The sequence below is a fragment of the Chionomys nivalis genome, chromosome 10 (genome assembly GCF_950005125.1).
Source record: "Chionomys nivalis chromosome 10, mChiNiv1.1, whole genome shotgun sequence".
Lineage (NCBI taxonomy): Eukaryota > Metazoa > Chordata > Mammalia > Rodentia > Cricetidae > Chionomys > Chionomys nivalis.
Window position 1 is genome coordinate 5470142 of NC_080095.1, and position 15864 is coordinate 5486005.

At 47.9% G+C, this 15864-nt stretch overlaps 1 protein-coding gene across 1 annotated transcript in view; it reads right to left on the minus strand.

Annotated features, from left to right (window-relative positions):
* Nucleotides 1-11688: 11688 nt before the first annotated feature.
* Nucleotides 11689-15864, minus strand: part of Ptprn2 (protein tyrosine phosphatase receptor type N2) — a 722848-nt gene continuing 718672 nt past the window's right edge. The window contains exon 23 of the mRNA XM_057782319.1: nt 11689-13170. Coding sequence (XP_057638302.1) covers nt 13099-13170 — 72 coding nt within the window. The 3' untranslated portion in view covers nt 11689-13098. The remainder of the gene's footprint in view (nt 13171-15864) is intronic.

Below are 15864 nucleotides of genomic sequence, written 5' to 3' on the forward strand. Positions count from 1 at the left end.
TGGGAGATACGGTCAGACGTAAGCATGAGGCCCGGAGTTGGTCATAGCACACATCTGTAACTGTGGGTGGGGAGGCAGACAGGAGGCTTCTCCTGGGTCTCACTGACTCTCACCTGACACCGACAGCTGGCACCCACATATGAACACACATGGACGTGTGTCTGCACCTCTCCTAAAGGTCCCTAAATGCGGGGCTAGTAGCAAAGTATAGAGACTAACAGGAAAAACGGAGGGAAATCATGTAAAACTCTTTTTTTAAAGGAATTATCATCATCATCATTATTATTTACATCCCGACCACAGTTTCGTCCCTCCTCCCCTCCCAGTCCCTCCCCTGCTCCTCCCCATCCGCTCTTCCATTTCTATGCAGGAAGGCCAGGCCTCTCATGGGAAACTCTTGAGTCACCTTGAGCTGTTTTGCTCTTCCAGAGATGAAGGCTCCTGACAGCATCTGGTCTACCTTCTGCTTGGCGCTGCTCTCTCTGTCCACAAGTGTTTGTTGACTGTAAATGACACCCTCTCAAATTTTCTCAGTGGGCGCTTGTATTCACAGGCTGAGCGATCATCCTGCCCTTTGTCACCTGCACAATTTTAACAGCTGGTTTTTATATGAAATCTGAGCTTTTCACAACTGCTGTCACTGTGACAGTGATTGATTTTGTTGTTGTTTGCTTGCTTTGCTTATCAAGATGGGGTTTCTCTGTGTAGCCATTCTGGCTCTCCGGGAACTTGTTTTATGGACCAGGCTGGCCTCCAGAGATCTACCTTCCTCTGCCTCCCAAGTGCTGTGATTAAAGGTGTGCATCACTACTGCCTAACTGTGGCTGGAACTCTTAAGGATGGTAGCTCCTGCCCCCGGGGGTCCTGGTGGGCTTGACAGTGAGCAATGACTACTCTGGGGGCCAGCTGAGATAGTCTACTCTGAGGTTATTACGGCGTAGGTGGGCGTCAGGCTGCAGATGGATGGTTGCTGATCATCCTTATGTATGGGACTATAGAAGCTGCTGTGTTTGAAAGGTATCTTGTATCCTGATGGAACTGTATGGAAGAATTTTGCCCATCCCTAAGTTGTGTGGAATTTATAGAGGGGATCATTGTGTCAACCCACTTGGACCCACGACATCAGATGCCCACTAAGGTATGTCTGACCTCACATTTCTCCTCCTGCCCTGTTTCCCAGTCGATTCCTGTCTTCCATCAACTGTGATCTGTATCTTTCTACAGTAACCCTTATTTCCCTGAGTGACCTGTGCACCCTTCCCTGTGTGACTTTTGTCTCCTTGTGGTGACCATTGTCTTCCTGAGGTGACCTGTGCCTCCCTGTCACGACTGTTATAACCTGAGACAACCTGTGTCTCCCTAGGATGACCTGTAATTCTCCGAGGTGACTGGCCTGTATCTCTCTAAAGTGACATGTATCTTTTTGAGATGATCCATCTCTCCCTGAGGTGACATGACCTACAACTCTCTGAGGTGACCTGTGTCTTTCTGAGGTGACCCGTGTCTCTCTGAGGTAAACTGAGTCTCCCCGAAATGACTTGTGTCTCTCTGAGGTGACCTATGTCTTCCTGAGGTGACATGTTTCCCCAAGATGACCTATCTCTCCTTGAGGTGACATGACCTATCTTTCTCTGAGGTGACCTGTGTCTTCCTCAGGTGACCTATGTTTCTCTGAGGCGACCTGTGTCTTCCTGAGGTGACATGTTTCCCCAAGATGACCTATCTCTCCTTGAGGTGACATGACCTATCTTTCTCTGAGGTGACCTGTGTCTTCCTCAGGTGACCTATGTTTCTCTGAGGCGACCTGTGTCTTCCTCAGGTGACCTGTGTTTCTCTGAGGCGATGTGTGTCTTCCTGAGGTGACCTGTGTTTTCCTGAGGCGACCTGTGTTTTCCTGAGGTGACCTGTGTTTTCCTGAGGTGACCTGTTTCTCTGAGGTGACCTGTGTCTTCCTGAGGTGACTTATCTCTCCTGAGGTGACTTATCTCTCCTGAGGTGACTTATCTCTCCTGAGGTGACTTATCTCTCCTGAGGTGACTTATCTCTCCTGAGGTGACTTATCTCTCCTGAGGTGACTTATCTCTCCTGAGGTGACTTATCTCTCCTGAGGTGACTTATCTCTCCCTGAGGTTCTGTGACCTCTAACTGCTGTCTGCTGGGCTCAAGACAAGTGCTTTGTCTTCTCACTATACCCACATTCTTTCTCCAGAAATCCATTTGTAGAGAGTGCAGAAAGAGAATGACTCCCCAAGCCAGTGGTTATCTGGTCCCTTCTCCCTCTGTAAGGACTCTTCTCTAGGCCTCACCTGTCCCCTACCCACAGGTGACCTGTTTCATGTAGCAGCATTCTTTAGTCACCTCTTTTGTGGATTGGAGGGATACCATGGAGCAGGCATAGTGGTTCAGAGATCACCAGTGCATTCAACCCATTTTGTGGCCGGGCAAGCAGAAAGCCTGCCTCCAGCCTTCTCAGCTCCCATTTTACAGATCGGAAATTTGCATGAGAGATGAACAAGTGGCCTAGGCCTGGAAGTGAACAGGGAGAATGACCTGAGGTCATCAAATAATTGGCTCAGGGCGCAGGTAGGGCTGTCGAATGAGATTCTGCCAGCTTCCAGGGATGGATGGGTGACTTCCGACTATGACTTGGTGGTAGTAAAAAGAAAAACAATTTGAACCATTGAGTGGCTAGGTTTATTCAAAACGCAGTTTGCATGCAGATAAGCTTTGGCAGAAGCAGCACCTGTATAAGGAGAAGCTACTTCCAGCTTCTTGATGAACTAGACACTTATACTAAATGGAGGTTGCAATGATCTCAAGAAATAAGCTAGGGATGGGAACCCATCCAGGAAGAAGATGATAGTTTGAATTACAAATGGCGTGTTGCAAACTCTATCATTCCTTTCCTGAATGGGGCCCTTGTGTGGAGCATGACCTCATGCACGTAGCCCAGGGCTCTGGGAGCTGAATCCCTCAACAGCCATGGAGGGCACTCTGCTTATCTCATGGTGGCAGGGGCTGAATGCCCCCGTTAGTTTTTTTTGACACAGGGTCTCACTATAGAGTCCTGGATGGTCTAAAACTCCCTATGTAGATTAGGTGGGACCCAAAACCGCAGAGATCTACCTGTCTTTTCCTTCTTAGAGCTAGAGTTAAAAGTGTGCCCCAAGTATGACTCTTTAAAACATTTTTAAAATATTTATTTCATATTATGTTTATGAGTGTTTGTATGCCTGTATGTATGTGTATCATGTGCAGATCTGGCTGGTGTCTGCAGAAGTCATGTTTGAGGGGTACAGAGCCCCTGGAAGTGGAGTTACTATATGGTGCTGGAAACCAAATCCAGGTCCTCTATAAGAGCAACCAGTGCTCTTAACCACTGAGCCATCTCTCCAGCTCCTGGATTGTTCTTTTGAAATAATTTTAAAAAATACATTTTGTGTGTGTGTTTGTGTGTGCATGTGTGTGTGCGCGCGCACATACGTGAATGAACCATAGTATGAGGAAGTCAGGAGTTGGCTTTCTTCTTCCAGGGTGCAGGTCATCAGGCTTGGCAGTCATATTAACCCATAAAGCCCAAGGAGTTTTAGGCTCCCATAATTTCTAAGTCAGGACTCATGAGTTAGAAGCCTACAGTGCACAGGAGAGCGCCGGTTTCTGCCGTTTCAGTTACTACCCATGTCTACACATGTACACATTTGTATGTTCATATTATCAGGGTGATATGGACTGATGCACAGCTGTGAGCACGTTGCATGTGTGTTTGTGTATGTACCTACCTCCACTTCCGTTTAGAGACATGTGTGATACCACCTGGAGTCTGAAGGCATCAATTGGGTTCAAACCCACAAATTTTCCAAAGAATTGCATGGAGCCCCCAGTGACTCGGGATCCCTTTCCCAGAGTGAGTTACCCAGAACAGCTGTAGCCAGACCAAAGAGGACGCACTGACTTTATGCTCCCCGCAGACCCTCTCCACGGTATCACTGTTTTCTTGGATATTTCAGACTCTCCTTTATCAGTGGAAATATGCAGTGCACAGCAGGTAAAAGACCGAGGGGAAGGGAAGGGCTAGTTCACGGGCAGACTTGATCTCACACCGTATGTGGATGTGACCTTTCGTGAGAGTCCATGTGTGCACCCCCTTTCTCACACTGTGTGTGGATGTGGCCTTTCATGAGAGTTCACGTGTGCACCCCCTTTCTCACACTGTGTGTGGATATGGCCTTTCATGAGAGTTCACGTGTGCACCCCCTTTCTCACACTGTATGTGGATGTGGCCTTTCATGAGTCCATGATGTGTGCACCCCCCTTTCTCACACAAGCCACCTGCTGCCTCTTTCCTCACACTGTATCTGACACATGTCATCTTCCTTCCGTACCAAACAGGGTCTTCATTCCTTCTTTGTACAATATTATTTGAATATTGCACATCTGCTTGTTCCACTGGCCATAATGAACCCATGGATAAGCATCTACCGCTTCCCATTAGCTCTGTGGTTTTGGGATGTTGGGCAGGTAGCTCTGCCTCTCTGCCTACAGCTCTCCTTCCTGGAAAACAGTGGGCTTTTCAGGTGCTAGGAGAATGAGAGGAGATAGTGGTAGGTCAGCAGGAAAGCACAGGTCAGAGACCTCTGAAGAGACATGAGACTTCAGGGATCTGGGTTTGCGTTTGCAGGGGGCCTGTGGGGGTTGCTTCCTTAGAGGCCACATTGCTCTCCAAGAAGTCGCTGCTGTCCTGGTTCAGGTGGGAAGTGTGTGCATGCAGCAGGCAGTTGGTGAGTAGCCGCAAAGGGCATGTGGCACTCTGGAGTTTCAAGACAATCTCCTGAGAAGCTGGGTGAGGAGCAGAGATTGTACATCCCAGGAACCCTTGTTATCCTCAGAATCCTAGGTATGCCCTTTTCTGAAGCACCTCCTGATGGGTGTGGTCCTCCTGACCCCTGGTACCCCTTGCTCCACCAGTTGCCTGATGGCAGAAGAGGGAGGGCCCAGGGAAGGAGTTCTGGTTGAAGTCTCCTGTCAGCTGAGGGTCAAGGATTCCAGCAGTTAATTATATGTTCTGGAGGTGCCTACAAAGAGACAACATTCTTTTAGGTAAAGCAGCAATGAACAATGACTTTTAAGTGGATATGGCCTTTCACCCTCTGAGGTTAAGCCCATAATTTTCTAGGTATCTCGCAAGTAGCCTCATGACAAAAGACACTTCTTAGCCCCCCCTCCACCCCTGGCAACCTTTATGACCTTACAGAGTGTGATCTTATCCAAGAGATCTCCAGAACCACAGGATAGCCTCATTAAAACAAAACAACCCTTATTAACCCTTGAGTTGTAGAGTCACCAACTCATATGTATGGCTGCTGTAAAGACAACACAGTGCCTCTCTTAAGGAGACCACCCCTGCTCATCTGCTGTAAAAACAACACAGTGCCTCTCTTATGGAGACCACCCCTGCTCATCTGCTGTAAAGACAACACAGTGCCTCTCTTATGGAGACAACCCCTGCTCATCTGGGTGTCTTATTTTTCCCCTAGAGTCTTTCAAGCTGTTGGTCCCATGCCATCTCCTTCACAGGAACTCCAGCTCTGCTTCACGCTGGCTCACCCTGAATTGCTTTTCTGAGGTGAAGTCAAGAATCCTCGCTCCACCTGTGTGAGGGCTCAAGAGGCTCAAGAGGACTCAAGCTGCTGCAGACGACTGTGTGGGTTGTAAGCCTGTGGCAAAGCCACCGTGGTATGAGAGCTGAGCACTGTGAGGAGGGAGAGAAGGGCTGGAGAAGGCAGAACGCCCCTCCCGGCACCCCTCCCACCCACTGCAGGTTGTTGGGATGCTGTGGGCTGGAGGCTCAGGGCAGAGGATGTGATTACTGTGGTGGTGAGAAGTCATGGGATGCCACCGGGGTACAGAGAGGCTGGAGCCAGGTTCTGCTCCATGCCCTGCCTTTCTTGGGGCCTCTGGAGGCACCGTAGAAAGTGCTAGAAGAGTTCTAAGCTGGCCACAGTCAGGCATTCTCCTTTCCCTTCCATCGGATTTCCCACTGCTCTCCACAGCTACTCACAGGAGAAATGGACTAAACGGGGTGAAGGTTTCATGCTTCTGGGGCCAGGTTGTGGCCTTGTATATGGGACTTGCACTCAGACCAATGGTGCAGGCAATCAAGAATGAACTGGGAGGAGTCTTGGAGCCTCACCAAGTCACAGGAAGTTCAGCACTGGACAGCTCCATCAAGTGTCCCACAAGAGGACAGTGGGAAGGACTAGTGCTCCATCTATAGGGATTATGGGTTTGGGCTGCCCCCAAGGGGTGGCCATTTTGAACCAGAGGTACTGCCATTGCTGGTGACTAGCACCCTAGCCACAGTGGGTTTTTGCTTTTGTTTTTAAGGCTAATGCAGGAACCTGTGACTTCTGACCATTATGATGACCATCCAGCTTTATTGAGGAACCCCCAATCCTGGGGAACCCTCAGTCCTGAGGAAATACCAACCCTGGGACCAAACGAGTGGTGGGCAGGCTTTCAAACATTCTAAACCAAAACATTTTTGGTTGTTTGAGACAGGGTTTCATGTTCAGGTTGGCTTTGAATTCCAATCAGACTGCTACATCTCAAGTGCTGGGATAACAGGCATGGATCACCATATCTGCAAAGCCCAACAGCAAACCAAACTTTGCTGTGTAAATGGCTTCCATCAATATAAGGAGACAGGAAAGGCTTGACATCTTATTGGAGGGAGGAAGTGGGAGTCAGATGGTGGTGTGGTGGTGGGGTAGAGAGAAAGGGGAGAGACTATAGAGTTTAAAGACTTCTGCTTAAGATGAAACAGAAGAACCAGGGAGGTAGCATGGCAGGACTGTGGGCATTTATGGGGTAGATGGAAATGACAGACGGCTTGCTTCTGCATTGTTTCCTTGGATCCAAGACCCAGATATGGTTTCTACCCGCTGGGCTCTCCTGAGGCGTAGCCTTTCCTCAGAAGCAATGGCTGCCTATCTTTGGAGGCTCCTACCTCCTTCCATATCCCAGTGCCTGTGATGGCTGTATCCTGGGAACAGTAAATCTTTAGAGACTAGCTGTCAGCCGTCACGCCCTAAACCAACAGCTGCCACCAGCACTGACAGCATCAAGAGTGGCTGACGCTGCACCCGGGCTCCAGCACAGCTGAGACTGGAAAAGGATGCAGAAGGTCTCCAGCTCAGCCTGTGCCTTCGCTCCAGGGCACACGCTCCTGTGTGGACTGGAAAGGTGCGTGTCCATGGCCCAGCCGTGACAGGATCTTCCCAGGAAGAGAGCAGAGGCCAGAATGTGGGGAAATTGCCACATGTCCAGAGAAACCTCTGTAGCATTTTTATCAACACATTCAACTAAAAACAAATGACACAAACCATCTGGTTTGTTTAATAAATGGAGCAATATAAACAGCTAAGACCAACCTCTAAACAAACAGCAAGGTAAGTGAGAGTTGGTCATTGTTCAGGAGCAAAGGTGTAATCAAATTCTAATTTTCTATTCCAATAAACATCTTTGAATTAGTGCCTACTCCACTAATTATGAAGAGGTATTTTTATTAGCGTTCTACTTGATTAATAAAGCACAAAACACAGATTACCTATAATATTACTCTCAGTTCCCATGGGGAGTATCCGGGTGGCTTCTGCCTGTGTTTAAATGCTAAAGCAGAAGCCAGAGGGGGAGGGGGAGGGGAGCATGAGCCAGTTTTTAAAATGTGAAAGAGAGCAAGGAGGGGGTTTATGGAATGACATGGAGGGTGGGAAGACAGTGAGAAGAAAATGATGTAATTTTATTATAATCTCAAGAACAAAAAGAAATAATAAAAAAATTTAAATCATTCAGTTTGTAAAACAAAAGCAAAGCCTCCTAGCACAGCACCCCAATCCCTTTGTGCTGTCTGGACAGAATATTTAGTGTCAGTTTATGCCCCGGGTTTCAGGAGGGAACTCCCTAACCCATATCCTGGTGGTGGGTTTTGACCTGCAGACCTGAGGAGGTGAGGAAGAGCGCTGTGAACTGACCGTCTCCAGGAAGATGTTTCGCTCAGCAGCAAGGGCTGTGGCCGTGACAGAATAGGAGACAGAAACCGGCTGATGAGAGCAGGGGCCCTAGAGCAGCAGTTCGAAATGTTCTTGATGGAGGCCAGAGCAGAGTTCTGTTTTCTGTCTTACTGTCTCCTAAGTGGGCACCTCTTTCCTCCTCTCTTGAGCCCCCATCTATGACTAAGCCTCTGTCTACGACTCTCCCTCCATTGTCTGTGAAGTCTTCCAATTTGAGAGGCAAGAACTGTTCAGAGTGGCTTGGTGGTTCCTGGGACCCTAGCTCCCTAAGAAAGTTTTTGTCCTTCTCCAAGACACCCCAGTATTCTTGTATCTTGGGTACCGTGCCCCAGAGTGGGGTTGTAGCTGCTGCCCAGGCCTGGGAGTGACATTGGGCAGCCAGAGCGTGGGAAAGCTTCTACCTGGCAGGTTGCAGTACTGAAAGCAAACTTGTCTAGGTCAGCTTCCAACTTCTGGTGTAGGTGGAGCAGTGGCAAGGGAGTTAAGTGTGACAGGTTTAGAGTTTACTGAACCTTAGCCACAAGGCTCAGAAGAGGCAGGTAGGCATCTTTAGGGCATTGTGTGTGCATGCTTACATGCTCATGTGTGAACGGGATATATCTTCAAGGAAATCCACTCCATTCCATCCCAACACCACTTAGGACTTTAGCTTTGGCAGAAGTGTTCACAACCATTTCCCCAAGAATGTTAATAGTTTTTTTTTTTTTTTTTTTTTTTTTTTTTTTTTTTTTTAAAGAAAGCTTCAATGCAGTCTTGGAGGATTTAGTCCTGCAGTTTTGAAGTTCTGACTATTTACCAGCTTCCAAAGTGACTTCACTGTCCCGGAAGGAGAAGCTGGCCCCATTTTCCTGGCTGTAGGATTTGGATTAATTTGCTTTCTACTGTGATAAAAACACTGACCCAAAGCAACTTGTGGAAGAAAAGAATTTGGCTTACATTCGCTACCCTGAAATTCATCACTGAGGGGAATCAGGGCAAGAGCTTAAAAAGGAACGGAAGCAGAGATGATGGAGGAACACTTTGCTGGCCTGCATCCAGGTTCACATTTGCGGTTCACATTCAGCTTTCCTTCTTGTACATCTCTGGGCCCACATGGGATGGACCCTCCCATTTTAATCATTATCAGGGAAATGTTTCACAGACTTGACTACAGGCCAGTCTGGTGAAGCTACTTTTTCTCTGCATAGTTTTGGAGCCTGTCCTAGAACTCGTTCTGAAGGCAGTTTTTCAATTGAGGTTCCCTACTAGCTTGTGTTGAGTTGATCAAGAAAAACTAACCAGCACAGGTCCCAAGGAGGGAGGGCTAATCTGGGTCACATCATTGTGCAGACTGCTGCACTTTCAGGGATTTTGTAGGCCGGTTGTTAGATACAGCTATTATTAGACATTAAGTTATAGCCACTGATAAAATTATATCAATGCACACAACGAATGCTCAACACATTTATCAGGGCTTTGTGTTGACACTAGCAATCACAACACTAAGTTTTTGAAGAAAAAAAGGTTTATTGCAGATGGCCAGCAAGAATCATTAAAGTTCTGCTTCTATATGTTTGATTACTTTATCTCTAGTTGGTGGGAGGTGTGGCTTTGCTGGAGGGGTATGCCACTGGAGGCAGCTTTGAGATTTAAAAGGACTTAGACCAGTCCCTGCGTGGTTTCTCTGTCTCCTGCTTGTGAATAAAAATATGAGCTCTCAACTGCTGCTGCCACCATGCCATTTTTGGTCTCTAATCTTTTGAAACCATAAGCCCCATTGAACCCTTTCTCTTATAAATTGCATTGGCCATAGTGCTCCTGAGTGACACAGATACTTCTTATTAATTTTGAAAGTATGGCCTTAGCTTGGGCTTGTTCTTAACTAGCACTTAAAACTTAAATTGATCTACATTCTGCCACGTGGCTTGTTACCTCTCCTCCACACGGTCCGTTCAATGTACTCCATGTCTGTCTGGCGAATCTCCCGTACCACCTATTCTTTACCAGAGTTCCCATCTTCGCTTAGAAGTCCCACCTATCCTCTCCTGCCTAACTTTGGCCATTCAGTTCTTTATTAAATCAATTAGGCAGGTGAGGAAGGAAAGAGACACATCTTCATACAGTGTACAAAAGATGATTACAACATTGGTGTTTGTCTCAATAGGAATGTAGCTAAGACACAGTTTATGATACCATAAAAGTTGAACTGCTGGGAGGTAATGATGCATGATCAGAGTGGACGGTCCAAAAGGGACATGCTGACCAGAGCAGGCTGCAAGCAGCTGCAATGGAAGCTTAAGAAGTGAACACTAGATTTCTTACATTATGGGCTTTGTTTGGGGATGATCTGATTTTGCCTGGATGCACTCATTAGACATTCATTTTGTCCTTATTTTAGGCTAACATAGTCATGATAGAGATAAAAAGAAATCCAGAATAAAATGACAAATTAAGAAATAAGCTGTCACTATGTGACTTGGTGAAGAAGAGGATCCAGGATAAGAAAAAACAGACCCTATTCCAAAGAGTAAAGAAGCAGGAAGACCTCACAGGGAAAACTGGCAATACATGCCAAAGGTGGCCACCAGCTCCACCCTCGCAGCTCCTGGGCAGCAGAGGGAAGCAGAAACCTCATCCAGGAGGTCATCAGTGGCCATGGCGAGAAGGGGTTGGCAGTGCCACTCTAAGTGCAAAGTGTGGAGGTCCTGCAAATCTCAGGTCTGTGCCCTTGGTGAGACAACAATCTCTAGAAAGAAGGGCCAGTAGCAGAGAGGAAGGATTTTCACTCCCTTTAGTTCAGAGAGAATTCATTGTTTAAAACTAACATTGCAGAGCTCTAAGAACAGAAACTATTCACAAGTCAGGGAGCATGAAGTCAACCTGGCCCAACCCTAAGAAGAGAGACAGTTATAGGAGGAAGTCATGGAGAACCAGGACCAAATGCTGGCAAACCAAAAGGCACGGGTGCAGGAGACTTGGCTGATGGAGTGAAGTGCACTCACAAGGAATGCTTGCTCCATCTCTGGGTCTCCCCTACACATCCTTAGTGTCTGGAAGCAGAGTCCATCAATGGAATAAAGCTGATAGCCCAGGATTGAGCACACTACTCTGAAGCCACTAATATGTCCTTAGATTCATTGCCTTAGAAACTGGGAACTCTGAAGCACCAGCAGGCTACTATCCACACCCTCATTCTTCTGCAGGCTGTGCAACACTAGCAGGGTATAAAAGGGTGGCAGCAGCTCTCAGTGCCATGGCTGCTTCCCCAACTCTGAATTTGCTTGAAAGATACTCCTTAGATAGAACATTAGCTACCACATGTGGTATGTCTTCATGGCCCCAAGTGGCAGCACTGTCCACCCAGATCAATATGGTCACAGCATGGTCCTCAGACACCAACATGGCCTAGGTGGTGACCCAGACCCCTGGCTGTGGACATCAACACAGTTGTGTAGTAACTATTAAGGAGTGAAATCTCAGTAACACAAAACCCTGAGTGTGCGTCTAGTGCAGAAGGTAAGTCAGGTGTCCCTTGGCCTCCCTAGAGGGACCATACTTGGATTTATATCTGCAGGAAATGAAAGGTACTTGTTGGTCAAAACTGCTCTTGTTTCTCCCACCCCAAAAAGACCATCAAATATGAAATCAGAAGTTTTAATATGACACAGTTAAATATATCTGTATATCACGCTGAGGATTTTCTTTAAACATAAGAAGTTACAATCAAGTATATGTTTCCTATATTCAGATAAATTCATTTCTATTAATTATTATTTAAATTACAGATGGGAAAATGACTCAGAAGAGAAATGTTGGAGATGTTAGGCAGGTATACAGCACAACTTGAGACACGACAACACTGTGGCCTTGCTTCCCGCTGAGCAGCCTGCTTCCTTGCCACACTGCAATTTGAAATGTCAAGGCTAAGGGGAAAAAGCAATGGGGACACCGGAGACAGGTGTTTTCATACTCAACCCCAGAAACTGGTGCTTATAGCAATGTCTTGTACCTCTCTGGGTTCTAGTGCCTTGCACTCCCTAAAGTGGTTTCTTTCCTCCGTGTGGGGAGGTGGGCAGTGCAATGCCCAAATGTTTCTGCAATCTGGATCATCCAGTGAGCATGCATTTCATTGTCACCTGGGAGGGTGGAGGAAGCAGAGCCAAAGGGGCTTCCTAGTCTTCTTCCTAGGAGTAGGAGCATCAAAGACTTTTTCTGATGCTAGCAACATTGGGGTACTTCCTGGGTGGTGCAGGATGGGGAGCACTTACTCCTGGAGACCCTCGGAGCTTGTTAAATACCATACTTATTCTGCTTTTGTAACTTCAAGGAAAGCATACTATGGGCACCTGTTCTTGTAATGCAGAAACCAGAATCTTAATATTAAAAATGCATTTCAGGGCTGGGCTTTTCTATAGCTTTGCAAGGGTACAAGGGTGAAGCTAACATGTGGGTCCCTGCTTTTGGAGTCAATCGAGTGCCTACACTCCAAGAGGGGTAAGGGATCCACATGGGGCAGGCATGGTCAGTGACTGTGCTGGGGGCCCATCAGGAGGAGTGGGTAGAATGACATGATGATACTCTTGTCATATGTCCCAGGGATGCAGGACACTGATCTCTTCCCAGAGATTTCTCCTGATGACGAGACTGTCTTACAGACAGCTCTCAAATGCATTTCTACACCTAGTAGTTCTCAATAGGTGTCTTGCTGACTGTCCTGGCCCATCCACCCCTTCTCCAGCAACTTACAGATGTAAGCATGCTCCCACTGAGGCCACGGTGGATTTCTAACTACTGTGTCATTGATGTGAAAATGTGAAAGTGTGCTTTACGGGAAAGGAACCTTTGTCAAGACTGTGGCACTTAGAAGCTGGGTCTGTCCTTCCCTCTTAACTAGGTTTTTCCATACATCTGCTATTACGTTAAGCACAAACACACATGACTAGCCACCTGCACTGACTGACGGACCCTGTTACTACACAGAAGATGCAGGAATGACACCCGGCTGTGGTCCTGGTAGCACTTGTGGGAGGGTCCCGCCAGCTTCAGTGCCCTACTGAGGAAGGGCTTTCAGGATGGCATTCACCTCCTCAGCCACGGCGGTCAGTGCAAACTCAAACTGCTCCTAGGGAAGAGATGAGTGAGAAACAATGGTGAGTGGAAGAAGCCCTCTTCCCATCCCAGGGGGAGCCTGGGAGAAACTGTTTAAGAAGCAGACTTGTCAGAAGGAGGCCTCTTCAGTTGCTGACCTAGGTGGTGTCCCTTGGGTTTGGGGGCTGCAAAGACTTGTTGCCGTTGCTGGAAGGCACTTCCTTAGCCATGGTGGGCACAGGAGTCCCAGGTAAGGCACTCCCTGTCTTTGCAGTGTGTCACCACATCCAAGTGTCTCAGTAGGTGGAGTGAGGAGTGGATGCAGATGCCAGCTGGCTATGGCTGTCACTGCATCCTCAACCAAAGCGAGGAGCAGCAACTGCTTCTGAAATACACAGGCTACTGCCAACCTCGCTTTGCTGTCTCCTGCCTTCCAAGGCCACACCCACTCACAACGGAAAGGGACAGGGGTGCTATCCAGCTGACGAGCACCCATGGGAACATCATGGTGAGGACTATGCTCTGATAAGGGCAATGGCTGAGGGAGAGCACAGAGCCTGCCTGTCTCCTTTCAAGGTCAGATGGTAGGTCATCTTCCTATTTCTCAGCCTCTACAAAGGACTTGCAGACCCTGTGGTTCAAGGCCGTGGTGGCATCAGACATTGGCTGATCACACTGTGAAGTCACAGACAGCATAATCTGTGCATGCTGTTCCCTTGGTAACAGTCACAGACTGTGCACAGCCCTGAACACGCTTGCAAACTTGTTGCAGTACCAGCACCAGTGTGCATCTGGCCCCGCCCCTCTCTCACCACCATATTACACATTCGGACCTTTAGTGGCCTGTGGCTATGTCTGCGGCCAGGCCCTGCTCTACGATGGGGTTACCACACGGACCCTCAGTGGCCTATGGAAACTTTATTTTGACACAGGGTTTCACTCTGCAACCCCGCTGCCCTGTAACTGACTCTCTTTCAGGCCAGCCTTGATTCTTGTCTCCCAAACACTGCACTCACTGGTATGTGTTCACCATCCTTTGATACCATGTGTTTCCTGGGCTGCTGTGGTCTGGAGACTGGAGGGCAGGGGGACAGCTATTCAGTTATACCTGTGCTTACATTTGACTCCTTCAGCTTAGGTGGTTGCTATGACAACTGTCATCCCTCATTCTAATGAGAGCTTCAGTTAAGTGTGATGCCAATACCCACAACCCTGAGGTCTTCCCACCTGACAGGAGGTGCTTAAAGAGGACCTAAGACCCAGTGTCTTTCTGTGTCACTGCTGCCCCTCTTCACAGTGATAGACTAGCTCCCAGCTTTGAGGACAGAACCAAGAGAGGTGGGGATGGCCATTGTGTGTAGGAATAGATAGGGTGGGGACCGAGTTAGAGATATAGAACCATAGCATGAAAGACAGACAGAACGATGAGGAGAGACAGAGAGATGGAGAAGGAAGAATAGAGATTCTGAGAAGGGAGGGAGAGAGAAGGAAAAAGAGAGAAAGAAAAAGGTAGGCATTCAGACAGACATAGGGAGAGGGAGACAGAGAACTGACAAACTTCTGTAGGGTAGGATGTGAGAGAGTGGGTCAGGTCTCTTCAGAGTGTGATCCACATACACTTGACAGAATCATCACCTCTTGGTCCAAACTTAGCCTGTCTGGAAAGGTGGAGCACATCCAAGGCTAGGGCCACTTTCTAGGACTTAGGATCTACATCTGGTATCTCTGCTGAGAAGGCAGACAGGGTGTCGGAAGGGTGGCCTTGTGGGACAGCAGTCAAGATGTCAGAATGCAGGGATGGGATGCTCAGGGAGCATGGGCACTGAGCACCGTGTATTCACATGCACACATCCACCTGCACACACTCACACCCTTTAGATACATTAACACCGCACTCACTCACACTGTCCCCATACATGTCTTCCCCACACCCATGCACCCATGTACTCACATCCCCGACCCACACCCTACTCACACTCACTCATGCACACCCTTACTAATCCACAGTCACTCAGGCATCTACATGTATCCACATGCAAACCTCATCCTCACACACATGCAAAGTGGGGTGTTCACTTTGTACTCCTTACTTGCACACTTTCGTACATATCCTCACGTGTGCCCATCTTGATGAGCGTAGTATGCTTACTTCTGGGTTGTAGGATAGGCTCGTCACTGTTTCTCTAGAACTGATAAGTAAAGGAGAAAATATCACAGGCTAGGGGTGTGGTGGCATCTGCCTGCAATCCTAGCACTCAGGAGACTGAGGCAGGAGGATCATGAATTCAAGGACAACCTGGGCTACATAGGGAAATCATGAGACCACTCACTAAAAGAAATGAGCCAGTCTCACAGGAAGAAGTGACCCATGCTTTTGTTCATAGTGGAAGAAGGAAAAGCAGGAATGACACTAAAACGGAGATGATTAAGGCTGCGGAAGGACAGAGTAGGAGAGCTAGGTAACCATGAGGAGAGTATTTTAGTGTGATAACCCAAGGAAGCCTCTTCTTAACACAATTAACCCACACTAGGGACAAAAACAAAATTCAACTAAACCCACAGGAAGGAAAGGGTTAAAGCCTTTAGTTACTATGGCAACTTGCCTGGGCCCGGGGGAGGGGAGGCTGCTTCCATAACAAACACAGCTGAGGTAGGGACTAGCCTGAGCCCTGCCTGGATGCCGGGCTGCGCTTCCTGTCACCTTGCCTCCCTTCTTCAAGGTTGGCTC